The sequence below is a fragment of the Canis lupus genome, chromosome 8 (assembly GCF_048164855.1).
Source record: "Canis lupus baileyi chromosome 8, mCanLup2.hap1, whole genome shotgun sequence".
NCBI classification, from domain to species: Eukaryota; Metazoa; Chordata; class Mammalia; order Carnivora; family Canidae; genus Canis; species Canis lupus.
In genome coordinates, this window is record NC_132845.1 from 14,530,560 (window position 1) to 14,546,684 (window position 16,125).

At 44.1% G+C, this 16,125-nt stretch overlaps 1 protein-coding gene, 1 non-coding gene and 1 pseudogene across 6 annotated transcripts in view; 1 reads left to right on the forward strand and 2 right to left on the reverse strand.

Moving 5' to 3' along the window:
* The window catches only part of LPAR3 (lysophosphatidic acid receptor 3), a 96,540-nt gene that overhangs the window by 38,810 nt on the left and 41,605 nt on the right, over nt 1-16,125 (reverse strand). For 4 of the 5 annotated variants that reach the window (XM_072834294.1, XM_072834293.1, XM_072834291.1 and 1 more), the window contains exon 2: nt 13,995-14,766. In XM_072834294.1, the coding sequence (XP_072690395.1) occupies nt 13,995-14,745 (751 nt within the window). In that variant the 5' untranslated portion in view covers nt 14,746-14,766. The remainder of the gene's footprint in view (nt 1-13,994; nt 14,767-16,125) is intronic. The other variant, XM_072834295.1, reaches the window with a different exon arrangement.
* Nucleotides 481-1,059, forward strand: LOC140637546 (mitochondrial carrier homolog 2 pseudogene; annotated as a pseudogene).
* LOC140639212 (U6 spliceosomal RNA) lies at nt 10,213-10,315 on the reverse strand. Its single transcript, XR_012036003.1, has one exon. It is a non-coding gene; the product is annotated as a U6 spliceosomal RNA (small nuclear RNA).

The window sequence follows — 16,125 nt, forward strand, 5'->3', positions numbered from 1 at the left end:
ACGCAGCCAGTCAGGTGCTCCTGGGCTCTGGCCTCACCATCCTGTCCCAGCCGCTAATGTACGTGAAGGTGCTCATCCAGGTGGGATACGAGCCTCTTCCTCTAACAACAGGATGAAATATTTTTGGGCGGCAAGTATGTCAGCTTCCTGGCCTGTTTTGTTATGCTCGGCACATTGCGAGCATCGATGGGGAGCATGGGTTGTTCACAGGCTTAACTCCAAGACTGTGTACAGGTGTCCTTGGAACTGTGATCCATGGTAAAGTTTTATAGCATTACTAGCAATGTGACAAGGCCGAGGATTTAGGCTCTGGAAATGTACAGAAAGAAGTCTCACACACACACACACACACACACACACATACACAAAAGAAGTCACACCTTCCTTCAACCAAGTTATCAAGGAGACAACTCAGAAATGATGGCCCATTCTGCTGCCACCCTCATCATACATCCCTTCCACGTGATCACACTGAGATCTATGGTATAATCCATTGGCAGAGAATCCAAGTACTATGGACCTTATGACTCCATAGTAACCAACTATAGAGAAGAGGGCATCCTAGGATTTTTTGCGGGTCTTACTCCTCACCTCCTAGGTGACATCATTTCTTTGTGGCTCTGTAACTCACTGGCCTACCTCGTCAATACCTATGCACTGGACAGTGGGGTTTCTACCATGAGTGAGATGAAGAGTTATTCCCAAACTGTCACAGGATTTTTTGCCAGTATGTTGACCTATCCCTTTGTGTTTGTCTCTAATCTTATGGCTGTCAACAACTGGGGGCTTGCTGGTGGATCCCCTCCTTACTCCCCAATATATACTTCTTGGATAGATTGCTGGTACATGCTACAAAAAGAGGGAAATATGAGCTGAGGAAATAGTTTGTTTTTCTGGAAGGTTCCCTTTGGGAAGACTTATTGTTGTGACCTGAGAATGTTAATTTGAAGATGTGCGGCAGGGACAGTGACATTTCTATAGTCCCAGATGCACAGAATTATGGGAGAGAATGTTGATTTCTATACAGTGTGGCGTGCTTTTTTTTTAATAAGCATTTAATCTTGGGAAAATGAAAAAAAATAAAATAAAAAATAAAAAATATTTTTAAAAGATTAAAAAAAACCTACCACTCACATTAAAACAAAAACAAAAACAAAAAATGATTACCCAAGAGGAGCTTCAAGCAGACCCTGCACGCCTGCAGAATGGTGAAAAGCTTAGCACAGCAGAAGCCCGGACTGTGTGGGAGGAGGGATGTTTAGAGAAGAAAGTTGGGACCAGAATTGTGCAAGTGGCCTCATAATTCCTGCTCAGTAATTTGGGCTTTATCTGGAATGAATTAAGGGCCAAGAAAAGATTAGACAGCGTTCATTGTGTTTTTTAGGATGGTGCTCCGATGGTGGTATGTAGGAAGGCCTGCAGCAGGAAAAGCTGGGAGGAGGGAATCCAGAAATGACAATAAGCAACAGAATGATGAGGTTTAGTCCAAGGGGATGTGGTAAGATCTGAGACACCACTCAAGTACATATGGTGACTAACTGGGTATAGATGGTGAGCAAGATGGCCGTACCAAGTGTTCCAGGTCGGAAGACAAGGCAGATGGGACCTCTGCTGTAGACATGGCAATACGGCCCACGGAGCAGGTTCAGAGGAGAAGATAAAGCTTGTCATGCCTGCAGGGCATCTGGGTGTGTGTACCCAAACCATAGCTGGACAGATTTGGATCTCATGAGAGAGGCTGAAGATGGAGACATGGCTTTGAGCAGCATTCACAGAGGGGCATCGGTCCATGCCACAGGAGGACGGTCATCTTTAGAGAACCTGGGCGGGCCACAGGGGATGGGAACAAAGGGCATTTCAGGGATGTCAAGAGACAGAAGAAGGAACTGAAGGGGGAAGAAATCATCACAGGGTGGCATGAAGCAGGCAGCTGTGCAACAGGGAGCTCAAGTCTGATCACTAGAAATGGCAGGAAGGAGGGCAATGGTGGCTTCATCAACACAAACTTAATGGGGCAGAGCTAGCTTACCATGGCTTGGGGGATTAAGAAAAGAGGATAAGAGATGGAAGAAGAGAGACAGAACAGGAGTGAGAAAGGGGACATAAGGCCATGGGCTATATTTTTTAATGGTCAAATACACAGCGGAGCAAGAATAATGAGACTAGGCCCTTGGGGAGGCTGGAAATCACGGGCTATCAGAGAAAGCTAGAAAAAGATGGAGGCCTTTGCAGATTGGCTAAGAAGGTGGAGGGAGGGCTAATGGGGGCATCACATCACAGAATTTCTATCTTCGTGGTTAGAAGGAATAAAGGAAGGAGGGGTCAGCTGGGAGTTGAGAAATGGCAAAGCTCAAAAGGCTTTAAGAAATCTTAGTCTCCAGGATGAATTTCTACCCCTGAATCTTAGTTTCCGGGTTGGAGCTCTGTTTCCTGTTTCCAAATTTCCCTGCCCTTGGCCTTCTGCTTCTTCGATCTCTCCCTCTTGCCAGATCTCTGCAAGCTCGTGCTCCACTGGCCTGCTGGGCTTCCCTGGCTGCTCCTCCTGGCCCATGTAGACTTGGTCTCTGCTGACAGCTCTACCTTCCTGCTCTGGAAGGGGCCAGCTCTGCCTTCTCTGTGGCATGTGAGTAGCTCATGCCACCCACTGAGCCTTGGGTCAATTCCAGCAATCTCTTAAATGATCTCCCCTTCTTCACCTGTTCTCTATCTTTCTAAAATTCTGCATTTAGCAACTCTCACTTTCCTCCCAACCCATTAATGCCCTCAAGACCACACGGTCCCTCCGTTGCCAGATGAAGCAGTTTAGCGTGGCCATAGACCTATTTAATTCAACCTATAGAGTCTTTTTAACAAAAGTTCAATCTGTCCAGGCAGCCACAGGTGCCACCCCTCTGTATTGCCTTATAAGGCCAAACCCAACCCAGGCATCAATGTCATCTGCCCGGCCTCTGTAGACATTTGACAATGAAATCCATACCATCTTAGGATTCAAGTCCTTCCATCCTCTGACTCCTATATGCCTCTAAAACCAAACTGTCATTATTATGCGATACCCTTATTCCAGAAATTGGGCTACTCTGTCCCCCTTCCTATTCCTGGCCCCTGTATGGTCTCCCTGGATAAACGTGAGCCTGTCTTCCATCCTGCCATTCCTATCTGCAAAGCTTTGCCTTCTCTTCCCTACCTGTCATATTGAGATCTGGCTCATATCCTGCCTCTTCAAGGAAGCTTCCAAAGACCATCCAAACCCACAGCGTTTTTTTTGTTTTGTTTTGTTTTTGTTTTTTTTTTGCCGGACCCCCTCACTTGGCTCTTCTGTATATTTATTTGTTCCTTCAGTTATCCTATTAGGGTTTTTTTTTTTTTTGTAACTTTCTTATTTTCTCAGATCAGCCTATAAATAGGGTTCCCTTTAAGTCTTATGTACAAAAAGCCAACAGGGCAGATCTGCCTCTGCGTGATCTATTTCGTACATGACCCAACCAATGATTCATAAACCTTGGTCATCTCCTGACAACCATAAAACTTTAGAGCAAACACAGATTTGTAGTGCTTTTAGGGCAGAGGCCACGTCTTACAGTATAGTACACTGCCTAAAACCCAATAGGTACCCAATAAATGTTTATCGTGAGAAAATGTAAAAACCAGAAATCTCTTCCTGTTCAGAAAATCAAAAGGATAAAACAGGCCCTGTGTTGAGCCGTGAACTCTCTGACTTGATGAAAACAAACAACTCTTAGTATATGTCACAGTCACTTAGCCATCCAAGGAGAGGTATATTTCACCAAGGCAAGGAGGGAGACCCGACAGAAAGAGCAGGAACTAGGAAGCCCAGAGCTCTGGCCACAATACCAGCAATGATTTACTAGTGAACTTGGACAAACTTCTCAACAGATACTGATTCATCAAGGTATTCTTCAAGGTAACAGGATCTTTCCTTCTCACCCTCTGCTGTTATGCCAACAATCCGGCGTGAGGGGCAATTGTCAGAGCAGGGTGAAGGTGCTCTGCTCCTGTGGTGTCCCCCCACCAATACTTCTGGTTCACCTGCCCTCTATCCCAGCTTCTATGTTGATGCCTAGGCCTGACAGGCCCTGATTCCAGAAAACACCTTTACTCCTAATTCCTACCCAACCCGTTTGCTTTAGCTACCCACTGAATGCAGCAGCCCCCAGCTGAAATTATAACAACACAAACGATGTTGGCATGGATTTGATAAAATTCTACCATGGATCAGCACATACCATGCTATTCCAGGTGTGAGCCCACTGGTGTGACCTGCATAACCAACAATGACCACATACCCCTCTGGCAGAAATCGAGGCCTTAAGAGAAGGCATTACTGACTTCTGGAAGTTTAAACCTTCCAGGAGGCTGGATGGATGCAGGCATGAGCACTGGATGTAGCTGGTTAATGCAACGTCTCTGTGAAGCGAAATAAGCCAGACAGAAAGACAAACACGTATGGTATCACTTACATGTGGAATCATAAAGGAAAAAAGGATAAATAAAGCCAATTTCATAGAAACAGAGAATATAATGGTGGTTGCCAGGGAGAAGAGGGAATAGGGAGACATAGGTCAAAGAGTACAAATAGTTAGTTATAAGAATTGTTAAGTTCTGAGGATCTAATGTACAGTGTGATGATCATAGTTTATAAAACAGTATTGCATACTTGAAAGTTACTGAGAATAGATCTGAAGCATTCGTACTGAAAGAATGAAATAGAGAGAGAGAGAAGGAAAGAAGGAAAGCAAAGGAAGTAAAAGGAGAGAAAGAAAGAAGGAAAGAGGGATCCCTGGGTGGCGCAGCGGTTTAGCGCCTGCCTTTGGCCCAGGGCGCGATCCTGGAGACCCAGGATCGAATCCCACGTCGGGCTCCCGGTGCATGGAGCCTGCTTGTCCCTCTGCCTGTGTCTCTGCCTCTCTCTTTCTCTCTGTGTGACTATCATAAATAAATAAATTAAAAAAAAAAAGAAAGAAAGAAAAAAGGGAAAGAGAGAGAAAGAAAGGATCTAAGGAGATGGATATATAAATTTTCTCAATCTTGATAATTATTCCACATTTATATATATAACGTCATCATGTCAGATACTTTAAACATACCCAGCTACATTTGTCAATTATTCTTCAATAAAGTTGGAGGAAAACAGAGAGCTAGAACTTGAGCCGTGTTTCTGTACCTCACACTTGGGAAATATTCAGTAATTGTTTGTTCCAGCAGAAGAGGAAGGTTTCAGGTTTCAAAAAAAAAAAAAAAAAGGCCAGAAAAACAGTTCTGAAGAAGGAAGTGTGATAGGGGAATAAAAGAATTGAGTCGTAGTTAGTGTAACAGAACTGAAGGGGTATGTGGAAGGAATGGAAGAAAGAAGGCAGGGTAGGGACTATACTAGAAATGCGAACAAGGATTCGGAAAAAGGACTTCTGAGCTGAGTGCAGAGGGAGGCATCCAAGGCAGCGAAGCGGGGGGCGGGGGGTGAGAACCAAGAGCCAGATAGACTGGCTGGTAGACAAGTGCTGGTAGACAAGCACCCACACAGGCAGAGGCAGGGGCAGAGGCAGAGGGAACACACAGACTCCCAGAGTGTGGACAGGGTGTGACATCAGGCAGTGGGGTCTTCTCCGTCCCCACGCCCCCCCTCGGGACAGAGGGGGGGTACAGACAGTATCACCATACGGTGGGAGCCACGAGAGCCAGGGAGCACTCCCAGTTCGCCTGGACACGTGCCTCTCTCCCCAAAGACACCTGTTGCGACGCCATGAAGCGCGTGGCTCCGCGACAAAGGTGCTCCTTGACTGGCTGGTCTTCAAACAGAGCCTGAACAGCCCCGGACTCAATGCATAAGTACTGGTGCCTGTATGGCTTGCCTCTGAAAAGAATTAGTCATTCTCCGCCTGATAGGACTGCACAGCGACAAGAGAGCCCCTACGTGCCAACAATCTGATCATTTCAGCATTTCTTAAGGCAAAGCTTTAACTTTTTTTTTTTTAAGCAGATATCTGATAACTCAGGCATGCAAAGCAGTGAACACTGGAAGCAGGTTTCTGCCATGGAGAAGCCACTACAAGGCTTCTGAAGCTGCAAACAAATCTGGATAATTTCCTGGGATTCTGTTAGCATTTCTCAACTCCTGGTTTCTGTGTGTGCTTGTGTGTGTGCTTGTGTGTGTGTGTGTGTGTGCATGTACACTTTTTTTTTTTTAATGGAACAAGGGCATTTCATTGATTAAATCCATAAATCCTATCAAAAGGCCTAGGTTCTGGTCTCAGCTGTTTTTGGACACAGAGCAAACTTCCTAACCCTGGTTTAGGTGGTAACAGTATTTGACTAACAAGGCATCCTGGTAGGATTCATTAGCAAGGTGGGACAGTTTCTTAGGAGGAATGCTTTCTAGATTACACCTAAGATGTCGGTGCTGTGGTACGGGATTCTTATTAAGCTACCACTTAATGGTCAGGGTCTCACTTATAATGTTTTATTTATAAATGTTGCAAAAGTGAAATGGATTATTAATGCAAAGATCATCTGTCAGACAGGAATCATTAACAGCATCTTGTGGTTGGGGTTGGCATTTACAGGCACTAGTAATGCAAACCCGGAGCCTTTCAGTTCCATGGTGGTCACATGTTCAGGTTGGCCTTGGTCTCCAGGAACTGAGCTGGTGCCCTTTGGCAGCATTTAGTTCACTGCCAGGCAGCCCACCCAGGCAACTTCCTCCTGACTGTCTGGCCACATTACAAAATCCGCCACCATGATGGCACCGACAGTAGGCCTCTGGCCTCCCCCTCCACACTACCTGTGACATCACTGGAAATAATGGGGCACTCTGCTTAAACGCAGGGCCATGCTCTCCAGTCAAACCAAAGCCTATGAAGAGTAGCCAATATTTACTTAGCACATACTATGTGCCAAGTGCTACATACGCTAGGCACTTGTATGTGCATTATCTTATTGCATCCTCAAAACCTTGCCATGCCAGAGGTACTGATATTACCCTCATGTGTAAGAAACTAACTCACAGAGTGTTGAGTTAATTACTTAGGGTCACATAGCTTGGAAGTGGCAAAGCTGGGATTTAAATCTGTTCCCTCCTGATTCCAAAGCCCCTGATCTTGCCAACTACATCTTGCATAAAGTTTCACAAGTGTGCAGCTGTCATTCCCCAAGAGATGTGTTGTCATAATTGTCACTACCATATGGCAAAATCTTTAGAACAAATCAAGAGTGAACTAAATGCTGAGAGTTCAAGTGGCCTTGCAGAAATAACTAGAAATCAAGGGGATTGCAAGTTATAAACCTCATTAGTAGGGTCAATGTTGTTCTATCCCTATCACTTATGTGAAGCTGCTCATTAACCTTGAAGAGTGGGGTCTTGGAGCCAATCTGCCTGGATTCAAATCTCAGCACTGCTACTAATCTTAGACAAGGCACTGAACCTCTCTGGGCCTCAGTTTCCTCAACTGGCAATAATAACAGAACCTCCCTCGAAGAGCTAACATGAAGATTCAAAGAACATGCCAAGTGCTCAGAACCATGTGTAGCACACAGTGAATGTTAACTGTTATTATTTTTGCTAATATCGATGTCTGGGCAAGATGCTTAAGTCCACCCAAATTTCCTTATCTACAAAACAGATCTGTGTAGCATTGTTATGAAGGATAAGTGAAATGAAATTCCCAAAGCATGTAACACGTAGATTTCCTACTGGTAGGCACTCAAAAAATGTTGATTTGATCTCCTCTTCCCAAGACAGCACTACCACTCACACTCTTCTAAGACCTCAGTTTCCCATATTACAAAACAGGAGACACATCCATTTCTCGATCACCATCCACCTCACAGGCATGTCACAGCCAGATCCTGCCAAAGGCCAAGCTGGATATGAGGAAACCCGGTTTCTACTTTCATTCCAGCTTTTGAAAAGCCACTTAACTTCCCCAAACCTCAATGTCCTCATTCATTCACTCATTCTATTATAATCTCAACAAATATGTTCCAGACAGCATGCTACATGTTAGATATGCAAAGAGACAAACAAGGCCCAATCTCTGACTCTCAAGCATGCACACTCTAGTTTAAAATGAAGGCATGTAACAATTAAGTGGATTGATTGAAGTATGAACAAAATAGAGAAGTGGCCGAAAAGACATACTAAGCAGATTTACCCAGGTAGGGCAAGCAAAGATTCAGGGGAGACAGGCCCTTGAGTTGGGTCTTACAAGATGAATGGGAGTTTCCCAGACAGAACAAGGGGCATTCCACCATTTGCAAGGCTTAGAGATGCCAAACACAAAACCATAAATAACTATAGCTGAGTGTAGGGCGCATCTAAGGGAGCGGCAGGAAAATAGAATAATATCTTTCCCACTTATCTTGCCGGATTTCCCAAGATGGAATGAGAACACGTATTAAAACACTGAACAAGACATAGTGTTGCAGAAACGTCATGTACGCTTATTATTAGTACTCTGGCAAGGCTCAGGATGGACTTAATTTTCACCCATTTCCTTCCAGTGTGAGAACTCCCAGCACTGTTTCTTTACCACCACTTTGCCTCTTTCCTCTCTCTCCTGAGAGAAAGCAAAGAGGATTTAACACTAACCTAAGTGCAGAGGTGGGAGGGAGAAATGACAAGAGAAACATCCAGTTCGTTTCAATTGCCACAAGCCTTTTAAAGGTCCCTTAACCATAATGTTTCTCATATTTTAAAAGATTTCAGTCATCATTGGCCAGAAAAGAAACTTTGACCCTAAGACCATGGCTTTTCAAATATACTTGACCACAAGGCTGTTAAGAAATACATTTTATATATTACAATCCTGTACACACACAGAAGGTGTTAGTTACAATCTCCTAATTGATTCATTACTTGCCCGTGGGTCATAACCTGAGGTTTGAAAACCACCCTCTAAGAGATGAGAAAGTTTATGGAAGATTTTTCATGAAAGACTTCAAGAGTAGACTTCAAGGTTCACAAATCCTCTTGGCCTTTTTTTCTTTTGCCTTTCAAGACATTGCAAAGTAGGAGAAAATATCCAGCCCATTTCCCAGGAAACAGAACATCACTGTGTGCACAGTTGACATGGTCTATTGTCTGCCAATAAATGAAAAGCTTTTCCACGAGGGGCTTCTTGTGCACTCGTTTGGTTGCTAAGGCTGATTAGGCTTGTTAACAAGCAGGGTTTCAAAATACAGGACTCTCTCTTAGGCAGGGCCTTGGTGCCTTATAGAAAGCAGCAGCATATGTCTCCAATGTCTTTTCCATGAGAACACTCAAAAACGCAACTTCTTCCATGTAAAGAGCTCATCACACATCATGACTCAGAAACGAGCAAGCATTCTGCCTCAAGGCTGCTAAAATGGGAACACAATGCCTAGATGCCTTTCCACTCACAGACAGATTTAAGATTCACACCACCACCATCACCACTACCACCTCCCTCAACAAGGAAAATAATCTGCTCCCTGTTCAGCTCTGTATGTTTCATGTGCAACCAAAATACTAAAGCTGGAAAGAACCATAAAGGTCTCCCCCTCTCCTGCCAAAGAGGATGACCAACTAAACTTTCCTGGCTCATGACTGAGGGTTTTGTTTTTTTTTTTTAATTTAAATTCAATTAATTAACATGTAATGTATCATCTGTCTCAGAGGTAGAGGTCAGTGATTCATCAATCTTATATAACACTCATTGCTCATTCCATCATGTCCCCTCCTTAATGTCCACCCCCTAGTTAGCCCATCTTCTCACCCCCCTCCCCTCCAGCAACCCTCAGTTTGTTTCCTATGATTAAGAGTCTCTGGGCAGCCCGGGTGGCTCAGTGGTTTAGCACCGCCTTCGGCCTGGGGCATGATCCTGGAGACCCAAAATCGAGTCCCACGTCGGGCTCCCTGCATGGAGCCTGCTTCTCCCTCTGCCTGTGTCTCAGCCTCTCTCTCTCTCCTGTGTGTTCTCATGAATAAATAAATAAAATCTTAAAAAAAAAAAAAAAAAAGAGTCTCTTATGGTTTGTCTCCCTCTCTGATTTCATCTTGCTTTTCCCTCTCTTCCCCTATGATCCTGTTTTGTTTCTTAAACTCCACATATGAGTGAGATCATATGATAATTCTTTCTCTGATTGACTTATTTTACTTAGCATACTACCCTCTAGTTTCATCCATGTCATTGCAAATGGCAACACTTCTTCTTTTTTTTTTTTTTTTTTGATGGCTGAAAGAATATGGAACACTTCACAAATCTGCATGTCATCCTTGCACAGAGGCCATACTAACCTTCTCTGTACCATTTCAATTTGAGTATATGTGCTGCTGACGCAAGCTACTTTCTGTTGTACCACAACATGCATCTGCAAGGGCCTTCCTTGTGGTACTACTCAAGCGTAGATGGTTCTTCTGTCACTTCTGATTTTGACATTTCTCTTACTTAAAATATCTTCCCCTCTTGTGCATTCAAATCTCACCCATCCTTCCAGATCACATCACAAGTCCTCCTAGAAGCTATCCCCAAACTCCACCTGTCCATCTCATCTTTCTTCTCTGAAATAACACTCAGCTCAATGAATTCATGCAACTCTTTGCTTTAGATACTGTTTAAGAGACAGTTAATACATATTTATTGGCTGAAATTTTAATCTTAACCTTTCCTACAACATATATATCAATGGCAGAAAACCATTTAATCATTTAAAGCAGAAAGCTTTAAATCCATTGACTAGACTGTATTCCTGAATTCCTAAAGCTTTCTGCTTTAAATGACTAAATCAGGTAATCATTACAGAAATAAGTTTTAAAGTATTAATCTGCACATACATAGAACCAGTAACTACAATGATGGTAGGGTCAGCACTTTCAAGTTTTCGAAGATACTATCACTTGGGAAACACTTGTGTTAGGCAGCTGAATTCTTACATGCATCACACTGAGCAACTGATGGGCTTCTTCCCTAAGGAGATACTATGGTACATCTTTTCATGGAAAAAGATTCTGTGCTTTGATACACAGTCGAGACACTGAATGAATTCTGTGTTGACTTTGGTTACTTATTGTCATCATAGGATCACTGGATTTTATGACTCAAATGATGACATTTAACCAGGAGAAGGTGAGCTAATAATGTGCTTCACATCATTCTTGTAGGAAACGATAGATTTGGGGCTAAAATCATATCTTCTATAATCCAAAGAAATCAGGTTCTGGAAGTCTAAAAGCCTCATACCACCCAGCTCTTCAGTTTCATTTCCTCTGTCCTCAGACTTCTCATTTTCCACCAAATCCCTCTGTCTCACCACTTAGGAAGTTCGCCAGGTCCTCGCCATCAAGCTGTCTTCCCACCCTTAACCAGTTCCTCCACATTGTTGCATCTCAGCACCACAACTTCTCTTATCCTACTTAGTAATTCCGTTTTTACCCCCTTATCCAATCACACCTGCCCAAACCACATTGCTCCTGTATTTTACCCTTCTGTAACCATTCCAGACAAAGTTACATTCAAAGCTAAAGCTAGTGACCATGACAATCCTGCAGAGTCTCCCCACCTAGGGTTCCAGAAGCCTTTTCTATCTCACCTTGCATATAATATATAATATGCTGCAAGGAAAAAGTTTTCTCTTTCATCAGGCAGGTAGTTTCTCAAGACACACAGCCAAACAATGATGCTTACAATTCAAGATGGGAAAATAGCAAATCCATTGACAATACCAATAAATACTGAATGTCGTTCTTTACCAAAAACATCAACATCCTGTTTAGTTTGAGTAGAAAATTGAGAAATGTGACCCCTGCGTCCTTTTCTTACTCTCAGCCTGTATTCTTGTCAAGGGGCTAAATGAAGACTGACATCGTCACAGCAGAAGATGGGACAAAGAGGAAACTAGTAAACAGTCCAAGTAAGTCAAAACTAGCTGTGGAGTATTGTACAAAACACGTGGGTTCTGAAGGCCAACTGCATAGTGAGTGTTGGTGCCACTATTCATCCATCACTGAGCAGCCCTGGGCATACTGCTTTGCTCACTTTCTTCATCTGGTAAATGAGGGTAAAGGCAGCACCCACATCACAAAACTGGCATGAAGATTGAGTAGATCAATATCTATAAAATGCTTAGAACAATGCTTGACACCTAGTAAGTACTATATAAATATTTGTCAACTAAAACAAATCCTCAGTTTGAAATCATTTTAAAATCACGCTCTGGGTCTGCTGACTTCCACATCTTACTAGCAATTCCAGGACCTGGAGATAACATGATGGCTCCCATGCCACACCACATATTCCCTGCATCTTCTAATATGACTTGCTACCCAAGAACTCCTCCACGTTGGGACGTGACAGGAACGTATCTGGGACTTCTCTCAATAACAGTCCCCACTACTGTAGCAGCTACCACTGCACATGGTAAGAAACAGCCTCTCTAACTTAGAAGACAAGGCCTGTGAACCCACACAGCACCAATTCCACCTGTAACCCAGGCTGGAATTGGGGGAATGCCTCCCAGAGAGGAAACAAAACAAAGGGAAAACTTTTTGCACCAAATACATCTTCTGGGGACAGGGACTGCAGGGCAAAGCAAAAGTCCTCAGAGGTTTTCACACTTGCTGTCCTAAGGCCTCTCATCCCTTTCTTCATTTTGTTCTGATCAGGCTCTTGGCTATACCAAATTTGATCTCCTCAAAGTCACCCAAAAACTACTAGTTTGCTAAGTTAAGCCCAGTAAGACCTCATTTAACTCCACCTCCCAAGTGCGTTAACATTGCTGATACTCTCTTTCCTTCATGGCTCTCTTTTCATAGCTTCTAGGCCACCATATTCTCCTGCATTTTCTGGCTCTTTTGCTGGTTGTTCCTTGCCGTCCTACCTTCCTCACACTGCAGTGCCCCAAGGCTTATTCTTTGGTTGTCTTCTCTACATTCAGCAACCACATTCACCTCACCATAGTGAGCTTATCTAGTCTTGAGGTTTAAAAAACCATTTCTTAAAAAAAATAAAAAATAAAAAAAAAAAACCATTTCTTCCCCCACTGACTCTCAGTGATTCTCCAGTCTAGACTGTATTCCTGAATTCCTGATTCAATCACTCACTCAGATGTCTAATACAATTGTAAACTTAGTTTGTCCACATCCAAACTCCTGATCTTCCCCACAAACCTCTCCCGCCTCCCCATCTGGGTGAATAACCCTCACCACCTTCCCTCCTTCTCTCACCTTGCTTTATACATTACCCGTCAGCAAATCCTATCACCCTGACCTTTAAAAAATATCCAGGATTCAACCATACCACACTACCTCCCAACTGCCCTCTGGGCCCAGTCACAATCACCACTCTGAGGACTGAAATATCCTCTTCAGCAATTTTCTTGCCTTTGCCCTTACCCCTCACAAAACGGCAGCCAGAGAGATACCATTAAAATGCAGGTCCAATCATGTTTACTCCCTTGTTCAAAACCTTCTCATGGTTTCTTCTCTCACTTGGAAAAACCCAAAGTCCTTGTGACAACTACACAGCCCGACATGATCTGAGTGGCCTGTACCTCCCATCACCCCTCTGACCTCCCATCTTCCCACTCTCCCCACTCATTCTATTCCAGCCACACTGGCCTCCTTGCTGTTCCAGGCTCCTAGGTTACTGCATCTCCTGCCTGGTGCCCTTCCCCAGGCACACATGGCTTGCTTCCTCACCACCTTCACATCTGCTCAAAAGTCATCTTCTAGCTGAAGCTAGAATCACAGACTAGACCTGCTTAGCCTCCTCATCTTCCTTCCCTGCTTTATTTTTTCCCCCTGAGACTCCTCAGCATATTATTTTATAAATGTTATATTAAAATGTATTATAAAATTATTTAGAATACTTCTGTTGTCTTCCCCCTAGTAGGTATGAGCTCCAAGCAGGTTGGGGATTTATGACTGCTCTTGTTCACTACGGCATTCCTACAGCCTAGTGAGCACCTTGCGTACTCTAGGCTCTCGATAAATATTTGCTGAATAAATGGGAAGAATGACTCACTTGGTTCCTCCTTACCTAAGACAGTCATCACCGTCTTCATTAGCTTCATGGGTGCCCTCCGGCGGCTGATGGACCCACTTGTATGTGGAGACAAAACATTGGTTTTCCTCTTGACATACATGTAGATCCGCAGGTACACCACAACCATGATGAAGAAGGCCACAAGGTTGGACACAGTCCAGAAAATGAGGTAACTCCTGCTGTAAATGGGGGCCAGGGAAGAACAGGCAGAGATGTCACAGAGGCAGTTCCAGCCCAGCGTGGGGACTGCCCCCATAAAGATGGCAATGGCCCAGACAAACAAAATGAGCAGTGTCACCCTCTTCTTCGTCAGGTTGCTGTGGACCCGCATCCTCATGATTGACATGTGCCTCTCCACAGCAATAACCAACAGGTTGGTCAGAGAGGCAGTCAGGCTAGTGTCCAGGAGCCCCTGGCGGAGAAACCAGCGGTTGACAGTCAAAGTTTTTGAAACGGGGCCAGTGTTAAACATCAGGAATACATAGGCAATTCCAGCAAAGAAATCCGCAGCAGCTAGGTTAGCCAACAGGTAGTAGAAGGGGAAATGAAACTTTCTGTTTTTGATCACTGCTGCGATGACTAGAGAATTCGAAAAAAAAATGAACAGGCAGAAAAATGATCCAACGCACAGAACGATCACCAGCTTCGTTCCTGTCCACTCATCGGCAGTGTCTGTGTTGCTCCTATTATAAAAAAAGTCCATCCGCTTATCATAGTAACACTCATTCATTGTGGAGAAGAACTGAACATCCTAGAAAGAGATTTAAAGAAGAAACAAACATCACTCTTTGCAAATCCAATCACTTAAACCAACCCCCAATTGCCACTGCTAAGGCTCTGTTCTGGCCAACTCCAGTTAATCCTTCAGAACCCGGGGTAAACGTCCCCTGCTTTCGGATTCTAGCCCCTGACCCCTTATCACAGCATTTATCTTGCCTCAATAATTGTCTGTTTCCCAGACTAGGCGCAAGCACAGGGAGGGAGGGCCGATGAATCTTTTGTTCACCATTATAATCCCAAGACCCATCTGCCCTGGCTGCTTCATGATGGTACCTGCTGAATGGCTGGCTGGCTGACTGAATGATCATGGATCAGCATGGATCAAATATTTTGAGCCCTTCAATATCCATTCTGCATCAGTAATAACTACAGCACAGCGCATTAATGCTTTCTCCTGGTGGCTTCCAGCTCATTCCTTATTTATGGGTTTTGTTCATTAGGCAGGGGCAAGTTGGTAATGATGGGCACATTCTCCTCGAGATAATGAGTGTTGAGTTACTCTTCACATGACCAAATGGATTCCCCAAGAGATCAATTTTCTATCACCTCTGATTCCACTCCTCATCCTCTTTCTGCCATCTTTTGGTTTCAAGCTATATGACAACGCTCACTTATTTAGCATGTGATGCAGGGCTGAAGACCTTGTTCTCAATACTCCTCCATACTTTTTTGGTTCACTTTTTCCTTATTGCCCTAATCCAAATTGTATCACTGGTGAATCTGCTTCCTGGATTTTCCAACACAATCACTTTAAGTCAGGTTCCTTCCCTGGGCCTTCAACATGGCAGGTGGTAGAAGAACAGGGCTCTGTGGACGAGACTGAGCTCTGGTGTCCGGGCAGACATCCAAACATACCTGCCAAGTGAGAACAAGTCCTTGGGACACATGTCTAAAAGGAGACCCCAAACCGGGGTATCAGGCAGACAGAGAAGGCACTCATCTCAGGACAAGATCTCTTGGACATCAAAACTAAGGGATTCTGGCCAAGGAAGGGATGGGAGGGGCTCTAAGGATGCCTCTCCATCTGTGCTTGGTGGATAGACCACGTGTTCTGCCTTGGAGGGTCTGGCCACAGCTATGAAGGGTCCAGTCAAAGGGGACTGGAGCCAAAAGCCAGGAAATTTAGAGGGAGAATGACCATGGGCTCCCTTTCAGGGAATGAGGCTGCAATTGATTCACTTGGGAACCAGAGATCCAGTAGGGCCAGGTGCTGAGCAGTCCACTGTTTGGAATGAAGTGGCTCTAACAGGGAAAGCTTAATAGAAATCCCCAGCTTTTAAGGTTCTCATAAATTCTGCAGTCTAATACCATACCCAGAATCAGGATAAAC